Source organism: Papilio polytes, unplaced genomic scaffold (assembly GCF_000836215.1).
Source record: "Papilio polytes unplaced genomic scaffold, Ppol_1.0 DF823688.1, whole genome shotgun sequence".
NCBI classification, from domain to species: Eukaryota; Metazoa; Arthropoda; class Insecta; order Lepidoptera; family Papilionidae; genus Papilio; species Papilio polytes.
In genome coordinates, this window is record NW_013525516.1 from 588,535 (window position 1) to 606,281 (window position 17,747).

At 33.1% G+C, this 17,747-nt stretch overlaps 3 protein-coding genes across 4 annotated transcripts in view; 2 read left to right on the forward strand and 1 right to left on the reverse strand.

The window, feature by feature from the left end:
- LOC106104388 (organic solute transporter subunit alpha-like) overlaps nt 1-5,113 on the forward strand; it is a 13,621-nt gene extending 8,508 nt beyond the window's left edge. The window contains exons 3-7 of the mRNA XM_013284428.1: nt 605-753; nt 1,684-1,770; nt 3,047-3,143; nt 3,744-3,990; nt 4,487-5,113. Of these exons, the coding sequence (XP_013139882.1) occupies nt 605-753; nt 1,684-1,770; nt 3,047-3,143; nt 3,744-3,990; nt 4,487-4,707 (801 nt within the window). The 3' untranslated portion in view covers nt 4,708-5,113. The remainder of the gene's footprint in view (nt 1-604; nt 754-1,683; nt 1,771-3,046; nt 3,144-3,743; nt 3,991-4,486) is intronic.
- Nucleotides 5,114-5,226: 113 nt separating this feature from the next.
- LOC106104430 (early endosome antigen 1) lies at nt 5,227-9,927 on the reverse strand. The gene is made up of 6 exons (XM_013284490.1): nt 9,026-9,927; nt 8,148-8,365; nt 7,917-8,061; nt 7,592-7,841; nt 7,314-7,519; nt 5,227-7,035 (listed from the first exon to the last, which is right to left on the reverse strand). The coding sequence occupies exons 1-6, from the start codon at nt 9,650-9,652 to the stop codon at nt 5,404-5,406; spliced, it is 3,078 nt and encodes a 1,025-aa protein (XP_013139944.1). The 5' UTR covers nt 9,653-9,927; the 3' UTR covers nt 5,227-5,403.
- Nucleotides 9,928-10,795: 868 nt separating this feature from the next.
- On the forward strand, nt 10,796-17,672 carry LOC106104395 (phosphatidylinositol 3-kinase 2). Of its 2 annotated transcripts, none has more exons than XM_013284439.1 (5): nt 10,796-11,164; nt 11,609-11,781; nt 12,898-13,072; nt 13,173-13,256; nt 13,340-17,672. In XM_013284439.1, exons 1-5 carry the CDS (start codon nt 11,132-11,134, stop codon nt 15,608-15,610), a joined length of 2,736 nt encoding a protein of 911 aa, XP_013139893.1. In that variant the 5' UTR covers nt 10,796-11,131; the 3' UTR covers nt 15,611-17,672. The 2 variants fall into 2 exon arrangements, with proteins under 2 accessions (XP_013139893.1, XP_013139894.1); XM_013284440.1 differs by having other exon boundaries at nt 11,697-11,781.
- Nucleotides 17,673-17,747: the final 75 nt, after the last annotated feature.

Here is a 17,747-nt window from a genome sequence, read left to right on the forward strand (position 1 = left end):
TATTTTGTTTTTGGTGTATTTTGTTTTGTTTTTAGTGCATTTTGTTTTGTTTTTCGTGTATTTTGTTTGGAAGTCGGTTTTGTTTTTTTTGCTAAAAGAAGATTTCACATTATTTTTTGTTGACAAATCACTGAATTACTAAATGCCTAGGCATCTATTCAAATGGTTTGTTCTTGACCAATATTCTAAGACATGCAAAAAATGTAATTAACTATCTACGTTGTAATTGCAAAGGTTTTTTTAATAGCTTTATTGTTATGGTGTACAAAGAAGACTAGTTTTCGTAAAATGTACTTAGTTTGAGTTTATTTTGTTTTGCCGATTTTACATATGGATAATGGTTATGACGCGCGTGGCTTAAAATAACATGAAAACTGGACCCTCTTTCACGTACAGTATGAAATAACTGTAATTTATTCCTTGATCATATAAAAGAAATAGATTCCGTAAGCACACTTCCAACGAATGACGTCATACGAATACGTCATAAAATATGATAGCCCTTTGAACTTATTTCTTAACTGTGTACTTTCTCTTTTGAATATTCTTAGTAATTTTTATTGTCAGCCTAGTGTGTCTTATTTTAATTTATGTTTTTTTTCAGCTTGTGGCGTCAGCGGCTTTCATTGCTATAGTTGTGCCGCGAGCAACGCTGGTAGCGGAGGCTATAGCGCAAGAGGTGGTAATGGTGGCATTGTACCACTTCTTCTGCCTCATCATTGCTGAGTGCGGCGGACCTAGCCAGTTCATCAGGTAAAATGTTACCGTGAGATTGCGAATTTCCACTACTAGTTATCTGTCTAGATGTCATTTAAATTATGATTATAGTTTAACTGCTACTTTAATCGTGTATCTACTAATTTTAATAGTAAACATCATTGGATAATAGTAAAGTCGAATCGAATAAAAAATATGTAACAGTTTTTTGCGGTGATTACAGTTTCAATGAAAAAACGGCAGATTTCTTCGTATAGCCATAACTTTAGAATACAATTTTTTATAACTTAATTTAAAAAAAAAATCCTTAGATGCTAGAATGAATGTTGACCTTGCTATTCTATAGAGATCACTTAAATTATGTAGCAATAGATTTAATCAACCGTTACATTCTTTCCTCATTCTTCGTTCTTAATCAGAACTCCAAGTTTTTTTTATTGATCTGCAAAAAAGAAGTTGAACATTAATAGCTCCTGTGCAATGCAATTTCGACTAGTCACTTTCTTTCTTTACTTTGTATTTAAAAGTCATGTAGTTTTTGTTTATTTTTTTTATATTTTAAACCCGGGTGTACTAAAATAAATTGTAACGTTAAGATACTTAACAACGCTAATTCTAACTTAAATTTAAAAGTTAAAAAAAAACTAAAACCTTGTTTCGGTGGTTTGTGTACGTTAAAAAAAATGAGTATATGGCAATCCTAATTAACATTTCATGCTCTAAAAATTCGTTGAAATATTAGTAAGGAACGTACTGATAGCAAACAATAATTTTATAACGAAAAAAAGGCGAAATTGCTTTTAATCGACTGGTGAAAAAGTTAAATCCATTCATTGTTAGCGTAGCTTTCTCTTGTATGTAAGGTTCAAAAACAAATCGCATGTTTTTTAATGAGAATATAAGGGGTGGGAATATGTTTCTGTACGTGTTTGGTAATGGGAACTCAAGATTGTAATTGCATTACAGACGCTCAGGTGACTCTCCCTTGGAGACCCGGGTACTGCCGTGTTGCTGCTGGCCGTGCTGCTTCATACCGAGACCGAAGATTGATAAGTACGATATATAACTTCTTATTTATATTATTAATGCGTTTAGATGACGAAAGTTTGTAACCTAAACTTTTGAACGGATCCCGATGAAAGGCATAGATTTAGAGGATATTCTGAAAGAACACATTACTTTCTTTTATTATTTTTTAATTCCACACGGACGGAGTAGCGGGCGAAAGCTAGTTTCTATATAAGTACGTTTACTTAAGACATATAAAACTTTGAAAATTGTACCGGTTTCTGTGAACTGATGGTACATTTTTGCTTGAACTTGTGAACCCTAAATTCTATTGACAGATATACAACCCGCTTGGTGTCAGTTACATCTCAAGGGGTTCATCTAATACCCAAAGAGGTCTTGGTAGTTCAGAAGTTCCACTATACTTAAGGAGTTTGTTCGGTTTATCACTAAAAGTACCAATTGAATTGACTAGTGTTACCAATTGATTCGTGGGTTTAACGCTAAGGAATTTTTTGCATTTATGATAAAAGATTGTTCGTAACACTTCTATCTATATTTAGAGTTACGAATTTGTAAAATTGCAATATTTTCAAGGCACGGATTTCGGTGGTAAACATCCCCTTATAAACATTTATCAAGCTAAGTGCTTAATTCGACTTCATTCTTGTTGCTTTACAATTTTTCCGACGACCGACGACATTTTAATTGCGACATGTTATTTTTTTACTGTTATTAATGCTTCATAACAGCGTTGTCATTCGTCTCACTCAATATTGTATGCTTTCTATTTTATTAAACTTTACTGCGAACCGCGAAATAACTATAATTACTCTATCATCAAAAAATATGTGAATTTGGAGATAAGAGAGTACAAAACAAAAGTGTAGGTTTACCTCTATAAATACACTGTAATCAAAATTAATTATAATTTTATTTCAATACTGACTTACAACTGAGAAGGGATGAATTGCATGTTACAAGGAGAAAGTTAGTTATGAGTGTAGAGGTACACCGGTAGAGGTAGACCTAAAAAGCGATGGATGGATTGCGTGAAAGGTGACATGATTAAAAATGGAGTGATGGCTGTGATGACGTATGAGTTATGTGGAGGACAAAAACCTCTTTCGCAGACCCTACGGAAGTAGGATAAGGAGGAAGATGATGATAACTGACTTACAACTTAGTTGAGTTAGGGGAGTTTTCACGAACACTAGAAATATATTGTCCTCCTTGTTATTAGGAGAATACAGACAGTTACGTTACTGTACAATTATTGCCAGTGAAAGTAGATATTAAGGAACTGCTATGTTGTTTTCAGGAGGAGTTTGACTTGGCTGCGTTGCTTGGTGCTGCAAATACCAATTGTGCAGGCGGTACTGTACGTCATCATACTTGTGTTATGGGCTGAGGATATGGTATGTAGAATGTTATTAACTACAAAAGTTTTACATAGTGATTTAATTACTGGTACATTTACCTAGGATTTCAACATTACTCGTATTTGAAAGTGAAATCAATGAATTATTTATTTTTCACTTTTGGGAAGGAAACCCTTTCTTCACATATCACTGTTTACACCCATAAACAGTGATATGTGAAAACATGTATTTTGTAGTCGCCTTACCGTAAAGCTGGACCTGATTATTTGATATTGCTTTCCTAAACACAACTTGTATTGTGGATTTTGTATATTACTAGCAGTCGCCCGCGACTCCGTCCGCGCGATAAATAATCCAAAGTGAGTAGCCTATGTGTTCTTCCAGACTATCCTCTACATCTGTAGCAAATTTCATTTAAATTCATTCAGCCGTTTTGGCTACACACTTTAACAAACATCCATCCATCAATCTAAATTTTCGCATTTATAATCTATGATTTTTAGTGTTTTTTTGGAAGTAAACAAGTGAGCAGCGATTTGAATTTACCCAAAATGCGAAGTGAGCGCTATCCATAGACAATTGGATTGTGTTGTGTTCAATTTAAGTTGTAAACCATTTTATATTGTTATCTTTCAGATGATTTACCGTCACGGGTTGGTTTTCATCCAGTTTTTCGTGGCCGCGTCTATACTGTCGGGTATCTGGGGCGTGATAATGTGCGTTCGCGCCGCAAGCGGTATCGGCGTGATGCTGCGGCCGAAGTTCGTGGCGCTGCAGCTGGTGCTCATCATAGTGAAGCTGCAGTGCAGTTTGGCCAAACTGGTGTCTGATGTTGCGACGTTACCCTGCGTTATGTCGCTACATCCAGCTGTTTTGGTCAATGGTAAGAATGTTCAAAACTGTTCCTTTGATTAGAAATGTGTCTTTTGTTTTCATTTATTAGTTTTTAAGACGTAGAGAAGTTTGGTTCTAGTGTACCGCGCATGTTTTAAGATCATAATGAACTAGCTGTCGCCCGCGACTCTGTCTGCGTTGAATTAAAACAAATCACTTTATTAGTAATTAACGTTGGAAGGTACCAGGATATTAAACTGTAATTGAATATTTTTCTTATTTTTTCTTCGATGATCATAATCATACTAATCATACTAATATTATAAATGCGAAAGTTTAGATGGATGGATGTTTGTTAGAGTTTGTAGCCTAAACGGCTGAACGGATTTTAATGAAATTTTGATAGATATAGAGGATATTCCTAAAGAACACTTTTGTTTTTTTTTAAATTCCATGCGGACGGAGAAGCGGACGAAAGCTAGTAAACCAATAAGTGAAGCAGTTAAGTTATAAGGTTATATAAAAGATGATGTTTTATATTACAGCGACACAATACACCATAACGATATTCGAAATGTTACTTCTATCGATTTGGGCGTGGCGTCTGTATGGAGGGGCAGAAACTAAGTCTCTTAATAAAGTTCAAAAGGTCGTAGTCGCTGTTCTGGAGGAAGGCTCAGGAGTTCGTGACGTCAAACAAATAAAAGGAGGCGTAGATAATAAATCTTTTAGTATCACAGATAATAAATGCGAGGAAAAAGTGTAAAATAATATGATAAATTATGTTAATATCCAACTATTGTATTGGTGTTTTACGTAGAATATTGATGTTTTTTAAGGCTTTGTACCAATTGAGTACCAGTGACTGCATATTTTTGTAACCCCTGGGTAAGTGTTGCGAGTTAAGAAAAGTGATTGTATTCCTAGCTTTTATTTTACAGCGGCTGTTAAAAAGCATTAGTTGAAAGTAATTTGTATTCGCTTTGTGTAGTATTCAGTGAACTATTGATAGGTAGTAAAAACTAGTAACTTTGTGACTATTGTTTGTGTAATTGGAAAAAGATACTAAATAGATTTAGATTTTATCTAGATACGTCAAACGTAAATGTACCTGACTTTATTTTTATGTGTTGTGTAAATTTTTTGTATCGAAATAAAATAATTAAATCATGCATTTGTTAATTCATTTAAATGCTCATTTTGTTTATTGTAATTTGATTTTAGTCATAGAAGCGTTTTAGTTCAAAATAATTAATTTAACACGTGTGTCGACACAACGCAGCATTTTTGTTGTAATGTTGTGTCTTGTTCTCACAGATGCAATAAAAGAAGGTAAACATGACAAAGACAATTTTTATATTCTAATAATTAAGTACTGAACAAAAAAATATAATTTAACATCAATAATTCGCGACCAATCATTTAAATAACATATATAAATTCACAGCACGCGTTAATTCGATTATTTTTCGTTTTCTTTCTCATAGCTGCTGCCCTGGGAATCATCTTCGTTATCTTCTGAAGGTGTCCCAGCACGTGATGTTTCAGAACCGTATATATTGTGTAGTTCTTGTAACTTGTAGTTGATTTTAACACCTTTTGTAGCTGTTTTATTGACTCTTTTGACCAAAGATTTTGTTTGTTCTTCCAACCTTTTTAGTCGTTCGTCTCGAGCCGCGAACATTGCCTCGTGATTTACTTCAGAAATCGATGCTTCTTGTTTGTTCTCTAAACTATCTGTGGAACTTTCTCGACTCGCTGATCCACTCGCTTGAATATTTAACGTGTTGTTAGATTCTTTATGGAGTGTTTCTAATTTTTCTGAAATTGATTCACCTGTTTGAAGCGTATTTGTCATACTCTTGATTACATCGGAACATCCGTTTTCTAAATTTTGGAGTCTTTGATCTTTTATAGCGAGACGTTCATCCTGTCTTTTTATATTTTCTAATATTGTCTTAAAATCAATACATGGTTCTGTAGACGGTGGACTTTCTCTGTTATCACATAAGGGTGGATTTGCTGTTGTAACGATTTCTTGTACGCCACTTTGATAATCTGATTCCGTTTGACTTAATAAGTTGGTCTGATTTTCTCCAGAAATATTACGGACGTGTTCAATTGATGAAGGCTCATTTGTTAAATGATTTACTGGATTCTTTACTTGATGATCGACATTAGTCGTTATTTCAGTCAGTTTGGGAAGCAAAGTTTTTTCTTCGTGCATCTCTAACCTTTCATTTTGTTGTATATCATTTGACTTTTGGCTTTCAGTTGATATATTCAATTCCCTTGTAGTGTTTTCTTTATCGGGAATACCGCCATTTTGGGAGTCACCGTTACAACACTGACTGTTTTCACCATGTTCGGCCAAATAAGTTTCTTCTATATAAGAATCATTAGCAATGTCTCCTACTTCGTCCTCAGTTTCTGCATATATTTTTTCACATTCGTCTAAATTTATAGAAGAATCTGATACTTCTATGGGTCCTGGCTCCTGATTGTCCAAGGGCAAATCAGCGACGTCTAACATGTCGCTAGCTGGGTCTTCCCTTTCTGCTGCTAGATTAAAGTCCGCGCTTGAATCTACTCCTACTTCGATTGACTTCTTAATTTTTTTTCTACATCTTAGTTGTGATTCTTTAACGTATTCACTTTCATCATTTGACTCCGAAGATTCGTCGGAAGGTCTTTCATCGCTATATCCACTTTCAGCAGAATTATTAATAAATGTCGAGATAGGTTTAGCTTTACGACTAGAAAATTCTGCTCGAAGCTTTTTCCAGTCATTTTCAGATTGTGAATTTTTTTCTCGGGCTTGTTTCCACTTTTCACGACAGTATTCAAGTTCCTCCTTGAGTTCGTTTAGTAATTTTCGTTTTTGTTGTAACTCGTATTTAAGTATTTTTTCATGAGTGTGTAATTGATGGTGGTGTTTCCTTAAGCGGCCTACTACATGCCACGTTTTGCTTAATTCCGTGGTCACGAGACATAATCGTCGTTCTTGTTCTTGTAAGCGAGTTTCTAAGTGGCCATTTAGTTGTTTCATTCGGTTAACCTCTTTGATTAAACCAAGCTTTTCAATTATTAAATCCTGAAACAAAGACAAAGCATGATTTAGATATAAAATACGATGAACAACGATCTTGTATAATGAAAGTAATAAGAAAGCTGGCAGTGTTCGTGTTGTTTTTTAAAAATTGCACGAAAATTTGGTTCACTGCCAACTCTTATAATAGACTCACTCTTTTTTGTATGAGAAATGCAAAACATTGGTCATGAACGTATTTCGGTTCAATTATATTCATTGTTGAGTCATTTATCGTAATAACATTTCAGGGAAATTAAGGGTAAATAACAATACAAATTTACCTTTAATCTGATGTAGGTTTGGCTAACACTCGGTACTAATACCGGTCCTGATTTCGTTTCCACTGATTTGTAGCAAGAGGAGACTTTGACATCATCATTTGATTGTGGTTCACTTTGATGGCTCAACAGCTCAATAAGTACTCTCCAAACTTTAGGAAGATTTTGTACAATTTCTTCTGCTTTTGGATTTTCTAAGCTTTGAGTATCTGTAACATGAATAACTGCTACAAACAATTGTCTTCACACATTTTTTCACTTAAGAGAATTATGAAATATACCTGATTCCTTGTGAATATCTTCGGTTATTTCTTCGTCGGCATTAACTGATGTATCAGATTGTTTATTTTCATTATTTTCCTCAACTTGGCTGACCAGCTGCAATAGCAGCTTGGGCAATGCTGACGAAGCTTCAGATCCATTTTCTTGTTCAGCCATTTGTGTCAAGATACCGTGATTCTCTTCTAGGCGGTTGACAAGCTTATCTAAATCTTGTTTATTTTTGTATCCTAAAAGGACTTGGGAGAATAGCTGCAAAAATGCATATGAAAGGAAATTAGGAATTTACCGTAAAATTATTACAAATTATTAGCGACTGAAACTTACCTTGTTAACTACTTCCATTTCAGCATTTAGACCGTAAGTTTCGTTCTTTAAAGAAGCTATCTGGTTTATTTTGTCTTTGATCTCCTCTTCTAATTTATTAACAGTAGACTCAAGTTCTTCTACTTTTATAGACAAGTCTTGGCATCTACAAATTTTAAGTAAGTTTTGAAATATATTGTTCTGAAGTTACATCTACTATCAGAAAACGAGTAAAATAATAAAATAACACACTTTTTAACTTCTGCCTGGTGCAATTCTTTTTGTTCCTGAAGATCTCTCGATAGAGCTTGCCTGGTTACTTCAGCTAACCTTGCTCTTTCTTCATAGAGTCCTCTCAATGTTCGGATATTTTGTAGTTGACGTTCGTATTCTTGTCTCAAATCTGCGGATAGCATGTGTGTCTCTCTGTCAGCAAGAGACTGCTCTATTTCTGTTAACTTCTTCTTTAACTGGAAAATTAATAAAAAAGTAATGCGTAATATCTGACGATGCGTGTCGTCGTTTTGATTTTAAGTCGTAAATTGTTGATGAAACACATTGTATCGTCTGGCTCAATGACAAAATTCTTTGCCAAACGCATTTACGACGCGTCCAGTGCGTTCTAGTGGTCTTTGACCGGAGATGGAACTTTACTTAGTACGTAAACTAATTAATAATTAAGTATAGATATAAACTTATCTGTACTAAAAGAGGAAAGATTTGTATTCTTGTATGTATAGAAATCATTCAAAAACAACTACTTAGGCTGATTTGAAAAAAATTTTCACCATTAAAAAGCTTAGTTATCAGTGAGTAACATAGGCAATGTTTTTTTTATTATTTTTTCACTTCTCGCGGGCGAAGTCGCAAGTAACAGCTAGTTAAATACAGATTATTATAATATTAGTATAGATAAAATGTAATTGGAAACATAAATGATTTCGACCACGAAGTAAATGTTTAATTACCATAAGTAAACACTGTTTTTTTGGAAATGAACGGTGGTATTGAAAAGAATTTGAAGATTAGGTTTTAATAATAGACAGACAATAAAAATGTTCGACTATTAATTTCAAGAATGTTGACGTATGTAACATTTATGTGTATTTTTAAATCTAAATTACGCTTACCTCATTCAACTGTTCCTCCCGTAAGTTGATCATAGTTTTGCTGACGGTTACTACTTCTTTTAGCGACTTGATTTGTTTAAAAGATTCCGTATTCTGTGCGCTTAGTTCCGCCATATCGGAGTAAGCGTTTTGCAATGCATTATTTGTCATGGCTAGTTGAACTCTTAATTTATTGTTATTTGATTTTATTTTTTCTAACTCGTCTTTCATTTGCAAAACAGTTTCAGCAACATTTATTCTTTCTTTACTCGCATCAAGTTCGTCAGGAATCTCGATATTATTTTTAATCAACAATTCACGTAGTAATTTATTTTGATCCGCTAGCTCCAATTTTAATATCATTTCATTCTTTAAAGATTTTTCTAATTCTTTCTTTTCGTTTCTATGCCTTGATAATATTTCTTTTCTTTGTTCACGTTTGATACTTAATTGTTTTCTAAATTCGTTCATTTCCTCTTCCTTCCTTTTAGCTCGACTATCGTCATCGCTGTCTGTATCACGTAATTCTTCTTTATTATTTTTATCACCGGTTTCAATTTGTTCCATTGTCTCAGAATCACTATTGATTTTATCACTCGCGACTGAAGCGTTCTCTCCTGTCGGAGCACCACTGAAGATATTTCCCATTTTGGAATACTTTTATAAGGTACTCGCGATTTTATTATAGGCAATGACCGATGTACATACTTTTATCAAGACAAAGAGCCGATCGCTTTGGTAAGTAGAAGCATGAGGCCGCGATCCCGAAATAGATTCTCCGTCAGTTCCAGACGTGTTCCAACGTTTAGAGTTCGTACAGTATTGCCGAACGATCGCTTCACTTCCACTAATGTCTGTCAATTATTTATTTTTAACTAGTTATTTTAGAGTACGTGTTCTGTTCCCCCAATATTCTGCTTGTCTACGTCTTCATTTCAATAAACGAAGGCTATTGAAACAAAAAAAGATACTAATTTGTCAATTTAGTTTGAAATAAACTTTAACGTAATATTTCAGTTGATTGATTTAGTAACTAGGTATATTTTTTTACGCTTAATTCGGGTTGAAAGGAGATTAATGTTTACTTTTAATGAAAACGAATAATCGATAAGACTATAGAAATAAAATTAATACAATTGCATCAACCTAGATTTGAAGGCAATAATGTACATCAACTTGAGTAGAAAGCTATCGATGGGATATGTTTTACATTTCGTTGTTATATTTTATTTCTACTAAATAGAGTGTCATCTGTATTCTGGAGGTTAACCACTTAAAAGGTAAGAAATCGGTTATCGTAACTTTAAGTTAAAGAAATATTTGCATACGAAATTGCAGTGGTTTTTCGACAGGCGTAAGTAGGTATAATTTCCATGGTAATAAGGTTGTTTATTCTACATTTCAAAACAATTGTATACAAATTCTAGCTTTCGCCAATGACTACATTCGCGTGGTATTAAAGAAAGCAAAAGCAAGTAGCCTATGTGTTCTTCCAGACTATCCCCAACATCTATGCTAAATTTCGTCGAGATCTGCTCAGCAGTTTCGGCTACAAACTCTTACAAACATCCATCCATCCATCTAAATCTTCGTATTTGTAATATTAGTAAAACTATAAAAATAGATGTGGGTAAATAAGCAATAATTGAAGGTGTATTATTTTAACAGCCTGTGTTTTTATTTTGTTTCATCCATAATTTAAAAATATCGCAATTTATAATCTGTGTTAAACTTACAAAGAACCATAGATAATGATAAAATTTGTTAAATGTAAACGTCAATAATGTCAATTACGTTACGAATTTGTTACGGCTGGGCGACAAGTTGCATACCAAATCTATATCGTTTTGGAAAATACCAGTTTAATTAATACGTTTACATAATATCAAATATACTGAAATGGTGATAGTAAAGAATTAATACTTATTTGGTGTGAAATTTAAGTGAAACTAAGCGCACTGGTTTTAAAGTAAATATTTCAAGCTGTTTCAAGATTGATTTTTTATTTTGTTTATCCCAAAGTGGCTTATTGATAAAATTGCTAATAGTTATCACATCTCGCGTGACGTGGCTCGTTGTTGACAAAAATTTGGATATGCGAAATGTGAATTAGAAAAAAATTGAGTGATGGATGAAAGCAATCGTAAATCTCCTTGTAAGGTAAAATATTGTTGAAATACATTTATTAAAAATACCAAAAATTTCACAAACAAAAAGTTGTCTGATATTTAATAACATTATTATACAAAAATCTTACTATTAATTCTCTCTGTTTCTACTATCATTTTAAATACTGAATTTAAGTTGTTTTTTAATTCACATATAAGATTTTAAATTTTTAATTCACATATTCTGGAAATGCACGTTTTTAAATAGAGATGGTTTCACAGCTCATTAGAAAAAAATCTGTCCTATAAACATTAGCTAGACCAATTATATTTTGTAGACTTCTGTAATGCACTGTGCTTTTCTTTTATAATTTGCTCCATTTATTTGTTTTTTCAATCATCACATAGTATTTAACTCCTGTTTATATCATACCTTTAAAATTGACATTCCACATGCTTGTTATTGATTGTTTTGATGTTGCACCGTAATCAATAGGAATGCAACAGTGCGGGTGAGGCACAGTTGCATGCAGAAGTGGCAAACCTTCGGCAACATGTTGCAGACAAAGATGCGCACATTGTAGGTATTGAAGCGGAGTTTGTAAAGTGCACCGCTAGAGCTGACGATTTAGAGGAGCAGGTTGACACCTGGAGAGAGAAGTATGAAAGGTAAGACCTTTTAAAGTAACTATTATAAATGTGAAAGTTCAAAAAGATGGATGTATGTTTGTTACAATTTGCTGTCTAAATCATTGTATTGATCTCAAGGAACTTTGACACATGTAGAACCTAATCTGGATGAACATAGGCTACTTGCTTTGGTTTTTATTTAATCCCATGTGGATGGAGTCGCAGGCGAAAGCTAGTATCATATACATGTGTGAGATAAGGACAGAGAGATGATCAGTATAACAGCATAAGTTATTTAGTTTGTCCAGTAGTGTGAAGTAACTAATTTGTTATGCTAAAATACATGGACATAAAAATGTTTTTAAATAAGTAACTAGTTGGTACTGTCATTAATATTTTTTTAATTGCAATCAATTAGTTTTAACAGTTATCAGAGTGTTAATTAATAATTATTAAATAATCTTTATGAAGAATATTATTAAATAGTACTATTTGAGTGTAATAAGATGAAGTGTGTTGCTATTTTAAATATTGAGAAACTAGAACAATGCTTTATTTGGACAGGATGTTTTTAATAACCCATCTATGTAATAGTCATTTTACAAATCAAATGTAATATCCATTGTATTAAACCTTTATATTTTTATTAGATCTTATGATTAATATCATTGAATGTATTAGCTACTAGCTTTTGCTCGTGACTTCGTCTGCACAGAATTAAATAATAAACTAATAAGATTGCCTATGTCACTTGGGGATAGTGATAGTGTAGCTACCAAACAGTTATTTTTTTTTAATTCAGATCAGTAGATTTTTATCCTATTCAATGCAAACAAACAATCAAATGTTTCGTCTTTATAATATTTTATTAGCTATGACACTCAATGTTAAAATATGAAGATACTAAAATGAAAAATTTTTACCCCTATGACCACAATGTTAAAAACTTACGAAGTTTGATAGCAATTCATTAATTTCACGCTAATTCCCCCCTTAGTTCATACTATATTACTACCAACTTGGAAATTCACAGTTCGAATCTTGCTATTTGACTATTTTTTCAACACAAAGCATAAGCTTTTAATGTTATTTGATATTTCAATAAGTGTTAGTAAGTTACTTTAACTTTACTAATAAAATAATTAAATCTTCCAGACTGTATGATTCACATAAAAGAGTACAGAAATTGAATCAAGTTTTGGAAGACAAGTTGCTGCAGATGGTTGACAAGATGAAGAGTGAAAAGAGTCAGTTGACAAAAGATATAGCTACACTTTCTGTGAGATTAGCCGAGTCTAAGCATAACTACAGTATGCTGCAGAAAGAAAATGTAAGTTTTTATATGCTAGAAACTTCTGTCAATCATAAAACATATTTTTATTAAAAAATTCTTCAACACTACAATTGATATTGTATTCTTTGTGTTCCAGGAAAGGTACAAAAATGACATGAACTTAGCCATCCAGTTGCTACAATGTAAACCTGATAATTTTGTGTCTCAGAAACTAGATAATGTAAGTAAATATGATTTTAATATTGAAAGTCAAATATAATGGTATAAACTATAAAATGTAATAATAATTGTGTTAATTTCCAGCTCCCTGTAGACACTCAAGCAAGAGTTTCCCAATATGTTATGTCCAAGACATCGAAACCGCCAAGTTCTAGTCAATCTAAAACTGGCAATGATTTGGATACCTTCGATGCTAGTGAATATGAGTTCAATATATCTGCATCTCTTATGTCTAAAATATTAGAAGACAGCATCCAAGATACGCTAACAAAACACTGTGATACATGCACTTGTACTAAATCACAAAGCAAACCATTCTGTTACAATGAAAGTTACTATTCAGTGTCGACGCAAACACCATTGTCCGGTGAAATGAAGAATTCTCTCTGTTTGAACTGCAACTCTGAGATAAAGTCTTTGAAATCAAATGTTAGCATGCGGAGTGTATCTCCACATGCCATTAAACTCTTAAACGAGAAGACTAACCTCGCACTTGGCATGTATATAGTGCCGCAGACAGTGGAAACTGAAAGCAACAAAAATGGAATAGAAAAACCTGTATCTAACAATATTGTTGAACAACCTCCAATGGAAACTAATCCAATAGTTTGTACTATAGAAAAGGAAGCTATTAAAGTGATAGAAGAAGAATTGAAACATTTAAAGAAAAATAATATGAATATGGAACCTTCGGTCCATCATAAGCTATGCGATAGAACGAAGACTTCGATATCTAGCAAGAAAAGTAGTGTTCATAGCATCGCTGCTGAAGATCTACTTAAAGATAAAGTTATTGATAAAGATGCAAAATCGAACAACCAAATACAAGCAGCCGAAACTACCAGTATTCGAAAGAATTCTCAAAGTTCTATGGGAGGAGTGAGTCGAACATCTTCTGTGGCAAAGTCTACAGTTAGCACACATAAATCAAACACTCAAGTGGGTCCAGGACCTAGATTTTGTCACTTACGTATGCAAGCCGGATCTAAAAATATACTATTGGATAATGCGGAACCAGATGTCCCGCCAGTATTGTATAGACGACAAAGCAAATGTACCGAAAATTCCATTTTCAAAGATCTAAATGATGGTATGGAGAATTTTATTGACTTAGTGAAAACAGACGATGACTACAAAATTGTAGTTAATAATGAAAGTGTTGTAGTCGAAACTACTCTAATCGATGTTCATGTAGATAATAATAATAAAGATTCAGAAAGTTCCATTAAAACGAATTCCATCAATCCAATTCTATTGAACGTGTCTTCATCGCCTTTGCAACCATTAAAAACACATAATTTCTCAAATAGCTCGGAACACAACAATAATAATACACAAAGTATCACCAGTCAGCAAAATCAAACCGATGTTGATAATCTATTGAACGATTTTAATGTCGACAACGCTATGCAAAACAACAATGCTGAAACTGGAACAGAGAAAAAATTTGATTTCGTAAACTCCACTGATAATGAAGACATAAAAATATTCAATTTCGATCATTATGAACAAACTAAAGCCGGTCAGTTTTCTAGACCGCTAAAAAAAATCGACATGTCACAATTGCATTCCATTGAAAATACAAAGATATCCAAAGATTACCCACCGATAGGAAACGTATCAAGTTTAGATAAAAAAGATCAGGCAAATGTCAAACAGAAGTCATCATTGCCGGCTATCGTCAACGTTTATCCCAATCTGACGCAAACGCATTTAAAAGTAAACGAGAGTACTAAAGTATTTACAAACGAACAGAGCACGAGTTCTTTGTCCAGCGACGATAGTGCTGCGTTACTGCAAAAGCAACAGTTACTAAGAGTTGCAGAATGGGTCGAGAAAAACTTGGAACAACAGAACAGTTTCAACGATCCATTAGAGGACGAATGCTTTGTTAATCGGAACATCAGAAGGGATAGTAAACTGAGTAGACTTACTGAGACATTGAACGAACTCGCTCTCAACATGCCACATCCTGTGAGCAAATTTTCAAAACCATTCTCACGAGATGCCCACAACAGTTGGATTCATACACATCAGAATACTAACCAAGAGAAAGATAAAGTTACAAAAATAACCGGCAATGTTGTTAAAGAAACAATATTTCCAGTCGAAAGTGGTGATGTGACCGTTACTGAAATAAATGTGGGTAGTACAGAAAGAGATATGAACAATTATAAACTGGGCAATGATTTAGCAGGGAGTTTAAAGTCTAACGATAAAGAGATATCGGCGGAAGATTTGGCGAGAATGGAATATAATGTGAAGAAGTTTTTATTGAGCGGGCCGCAGTGGGCCAGCCCTGCCTCCGCCGCCAGGAGCCGTCGGACGAGCAGCAAAACTGAGACTGACGTATAGTTTCACATTCCATATTATGAAGGCTAAGGCTAAGTCGCTCGCTGATTCTATCAGTATTTGTAAGAGCTTTTAAATCAGATAATTGCTTACATTTGAGGCTACATGTGAAAGTATATTGTGTCGCTTTAAGAGAGGGTACTCTTAAAATTTATATCTTGAAATGGACTGAAGTTAGATGTAAGTGGGTTTAATGATTAATGCTAAAGATTTTTGCTATAAAATCAAAACTTGATATCATAGATAGGTTCAAACGTATTTAACTTCACTTTATAAAACGGCCCATTTTGGTAGCACCCTGTGTATTTTAATTTCAAGAACTCAACATTCCAAACATAAGAAACTGTAAAAGTTATTAAATAAAATAACTAATTTTAAACCATATTAGTTCCTGTTCGCACGGGCGGTTTTAAAACGCGCGCGGTCATACGAACGTATTAAAATCACTCTTGTTCCGGTCTAGAGTTCAAAATGCAACACAGCGCAATTTAATTACGTCGCGTTGTAAAAGTTTTACGTATTCACAGTTACATGAGATGCATTTGTTCTATTTAAATGCTTTTAACGCGCGTTAAAAAAGCGCCCGTGTGAATCGTTGCAAAAGGCGTTTTTTCAAATAATTTAAATATTTTTGTGTACTCGCTTTTATTGACGGGCCATCGTGATTTTTATTTTTAATGAACATGTTATGATTTTTATTCTTACTTTATATTTTTTTATCGAATTTAAACCCTAGTCACATATTTTCATATGGTTTATGAATCGTAGTTTTTATATTTTACTTATTTGTCACACACCATTTTACGCAAAACCAAAAGCTGCCACTTGCTATTTTAGACTTAGATTAGGATCGCAATTATATACAAAAAAAACAAAGTATTAATTCGGACAAATATGCATTAAAGTTTCTATTAATGTGATAAATACAAAGTATAAATTAGCTTTCACTTGTGTACAAAATTGTTTAAGCACATAATCTATTCAGCAGCTAGTACATAAAAATATACAGTTTTCTTGTCAAATGTATTCCAAAGTCTTTGACTCATTCCACTTAAGTACGGCTAAATACGGAATCCGTCGATTGAGAATTAGTACTCAAAAGTATTTTAAAATTAGTCGTAAGTTATTTACTGCTATGCATTTATAACTTTACGAGATAAAAGCTGATATCTAAAATTTTTCTCCATACATATACCTCAAAGTTTTTCAAAATTTAAAACTATCCAGTAGTTTTTGAGTTATTCTTTAAAAAAATCTATTTAAACTCGGTAATTTTTGTCTCGAACTCTGATATTTTTCAAAATTTTGGGTTATTACAAACATTTTTGGCGTCCAACACAATTTTCAGATCTAAGTAATCAGTTTTCATCACGTAAGGTTATTGAACTGTGCTTTTGCTGCGTCTGCTAAATAAATTAAGTACGAGTGTGCAAAATGATGTCCTCTTGAATGGAATATATTTTTAAATGTAGTCTAGATAGGCTAATTGAAATGTTAGTACGTACGGAATGCAAAGCTAATTTTGGTGTGTTTATAATGTTAAATTCTTGCACAATTTTATGTCTTAATGTTAGTGATCGTCTCCACAAGATTTATATCAGGGGTGTCCAAATTTAGGTATTTTTTTCGCTAATGATTTAAGTCAGTTTTACAATGCTCTTGTGTTTGAAAGTCTTTAGGAGTTAAATCCGCCTTTTAGTATCAACGTTAATAATGAAGTAAATCGAAACCGATACAGACTCTAGTTTGGACACCATTGAAATATGAAGCATATTACGTATTGATAGCAAATAATGTGAAACAAATTAATTTTATCACGAACTTGTGATAGTTTATTTTTTTATTTTTCAAATTATCAACTTGTGACAATATTTTGTGATGTTTTAATCGTATTTATTTTTTTTTTTCGGTTATTGTGTCTTTGAACGTTGTTATTTTTGTGTTAGTGTTATATAAGTCATAGATCTGCTTCCCGAAGTGTAAGAAAGCTAGGGCTGGCCCTATGTAATGAAGCTTCAGCGTACATTGTAAACGTGTTTATTTATTAAATACATGGTGACATAATCATTTTATTTTAATCTACCCTATTAAAACATCCACTCAGTAGTAGGTTATTTATGCCTTGCAGGGGATCTTAAGA

Excerpts from the sequence above, each read along its gene's own strand:
- LOC106104430 (XM_013284490.1), bottom strand. The coding sequence starts at position 9,652 with ATGGGAAATATCTTCAGTGGTGCTCCGACAGGAGAGAACGCTTCAGTC. Across the intron at positions 7,520-7,591 it reads AGATATTCACAAGGAATCAG|ATACTCAAAGCTTAGAAAAT; the intron begins GTATATTTCATA and ends TTCATGTTACAG. Across the intron at positions 7,036-7,313 it reads AAACCTACATCAGATTAAAG|GATTTAATAATTGAAAAGCT; the intron begins GTAAATTTGTAT and ends TCTTTGTTTCAG.
- LOC106104395 (XM_013284439.1), top strand. The coding sequence starts at position 11,132 with ATGGATGAAAGCAATCGTAAATCTCCTTGTAAG. Across the intron at positions 11,165-11,608 it reads ATCGTAAATCTCCTTGTAAG|GAATGCAACAGTGCGGGTGA; the intron begins GTAAAATATTGT and ends CGTAATCAATAG. Across the intron at positions 13,073-13,172 it reads GTATGCTGCAGAAAGAAAAT|GAAAGGTACAAAAATGACAT; the intron begins GTAAGTTTTTAT and ends TTTGTGTTCCAG.